Raw genomic sequence first — 2,597 nt, 5'->3', positions numbered from 1 at the left:
TTTCAGTGCCATTTTAAACGATTACGTTGAATCGACTCGGAGAATCGGCACTTTTCAGCGCCAGGTTCTTAACCACTTCTCAATCGGCACTTTTCAATGCCATTTTTTCACCTTTCTACCAACTTAATCGTTTATTAATTTGCAGAACGATAATATCAAAATTTAAAAAAATGTCTATCATATACATAATTCATATATATAATTATATTGTTAAAAATTTTAATATTGTCATTCTGCAAGTTAATCACTATTACGTTTAAATCATATTGGTAAAAAGAGGCATTTAACCTTTATATTAAATCTATTTTCGGTTTTGCTTGTACTTTTCTACAAAGATTCTCTCCATTTAAAAATCAAAGTTTATTTTAATACGCTTTACACAGGGTATATCATAATTCGCGCTCACGAATTACGTAGCGCTATTTCTGAATGAAAAATGAGTCGGAAAGTCCTGAACCATTTTTTTCTGCGTTGCTGAATGAAAGAGGAATTATTAATTAAAGGTCAATGCGATTTTTTAAATGGACATATGTAAAGCTAGTTTCCCACGATGCGATTTTTCGTGCAAGTTTACTTGCGAGGAGCTCTGCCAGCCACCGTGCAGGCTACGCAGCGAGAAAAGTTGCTTGCTGCGAATAGCGCTGCGTGCAGTGCTGACGGTTTTACGTGATAGAACGAGTGCTATTTTCTCTGCGTGTTTTGCTGCTAGGCACTATATTAGCCAATGAGAACTAGCGACTAGATCACGTGATAAAGTTGACATGATCTTGTTTATAGCATGATTCCCACTCTGCTGTTGCACACTTTGTAAATTTGACTGTACACATTCTTGTAGACGTTCTGCAGAAATATACTACTGAACATTACGTTGAATCAAAAAATTATGGAGCAGACAACATGTGTAAACTATTAGCTCCATCTTTTCCACAGAAAGAGGAATAATATTCAACATAATGCGAAAGCGGTTGACCAGTATGCCAAAGGCATTTTCTACAACTCTGCGTGCTCTACTCAATCTATAATTAAATATTTTTTGATCATAAGTCAGGTTACGTCCAGGGTATGGCTTTATAATGTTCGATTTCAATGGAAAAGCATCGTCAGCTACAATCACATATGGTAAAGACACATTTCCTCCAGGCAGGGGATGTGGTGTTGGTAAATTTAGTGCACCAGAAGAAAGATGTTGGGAGAAGACACTTTTTTGAAACACAGAAGAGTCATGCATGCGTCCATTCCAACCAATGTCCACAAATAAAAATTGATAGTTCGCATTTACAAGGGCAAGCAAAATGATACTGTCTATGTTTTTATAATTACGGTAGAAAGACCTATCAGCTCTTGGTGGTCTGAAATTTACATGTTTGCCGTCCAGAGCTCCTATGCAATGAGGAAATTGCCACTGTGCATGAAATTGTCCTGCGGAAGCTTCCCACTCTGAAGAGGTTGAAGGACATATCAATACCTTCCCTTCTAACACGATCACAATTGCTTTTAGAGTTTCAATTATTAAGCGCGATAAGGTATTGTGAGCAATCCGAATCGAATAAGACAAATCAACAAATGTGTTGCCTGTGGCAAGAAAACGCAATGTAGCTGCAAGCCTATTGCGTGGGGTAATTGCTTCTCTCATGACGGTGTCTTGCTTTTGTATAAGCGGTGTAATTGCAGCTAACAATTCTTCCAGAACTTCTTCATCCATCCGCGTGTAATTCCGGAATGACCTTGGATCCTCAGGCCTATTTAAAATAAAAAGTGTTTAAATGTCAAACTGCTGTGTATTCCATGTTTCGTTTTCTGAGGTTAATTTCAGTCGCATTTTTAATTATATCATGCAAAAAAAAAGTTATTACATACCCTAGTTCTTCAAACAACATATTAAAAACTCCACGATTATTCTCCGTTCTTCTCGCCAACCATTTTTTCGTCCAAGATCTTCTTTGTCGTGTTTCATGACGCTTTCTTTCCACTTCTAAAATTAATAAAAGAGAAAGTGCTCCTAAACTTTTCCTGCGCACAGCGTCCATTTTATAACAATTTTTTTTTAGGAGCAGCGCACAAATTATTGTCAGTTCCATCCGCTAAGCTAGCTTCGCACCTCGCTCCGTGTAAAGCGAAAACCTGCAGCGCGCTCAGCTTAGCTTCAAGCAATGTAGAGCGCAGGGCAGCACGCATGCTATCCAACACGAAAAATCGCATCGTGGGAAACGGGCTTTAGTGACCCGCATATCGAGCAGTATGCATGGCTACATTCAATTCGACGCGCGGTTCACGTTTGTATATCTGTCTAAAGAACTGCGCTAATAGGGTGACATTTATTTAATAATTCCTCTTTCGTTAAGCATCGCAGAAAATAATGGTTCACAACTTTTCGACTCACTTTTAATTTAGAAATAACGCTATGTAATTGGTAGGCGCGAATCATGATACACTCCAAATATAATTTTTCTCTTTTTCAGGTTTTTTGCTTCTTTTCTCCAACGAGCGTATATACATCGAGTGGCCTTCACTTGGACACAGTACAAATGGACACGGTGCAAATGGACACGTTGCAAATGGACACGAAACTTTGCACACGGTTCAATTGGACACAGTGC

General features: G+C 38.4%; 1 protein-coding gene across 1 annotated transcript; it reads right to left on the bottom strand.

Annotated features, from left to right (window-relative positions):
* Positions 1-389: 389 nt before the first annotated feature.
* On the bottom strand, positions 390-2,104 carry LOC115243146 (protein ALP1-like). Its single transcript, XM_029819897.1, has 2 exons — positions 1,858-2,104; positions 390-1,739 (listed from the first exon to the last, which is right to left on the bottom strand). The coding sequence occupies exons 1-2, from the start codon at positions 2,076-2,078 to the stop codon at positions 854-856; spliced, it is 1,107 nt and encodes a 368-aa protein (XP_029675757.1). The 5' UTR covers positions 2,079-2,104; the 3' UTR covers positions 390-853.
* Positions 2,105-2,597: the final 493 nt, after the last annotated feature.

This window comes from Formica exsecta, unplaced genomic scaffold (genome assembly GCF_003651465.1).
Source record: "Formica exsecta isolate Colony F162 unplaced genomic scaffold, ASM365146v1 scaffold692, whole genome shotgun sequence".
In the NCBI taxonomy this organism is placed as follows: domain Eukaryota; kingdom Metazoa; phylum Arthropoda; class Insecta; order Hymenoptera; family Formicidae; genus Formica; species Formica exsecta.
Note: the sequence above shows the minus strand (reverse complement) of the source record. Positions and strands in the feature narration are given on the sequence as shown.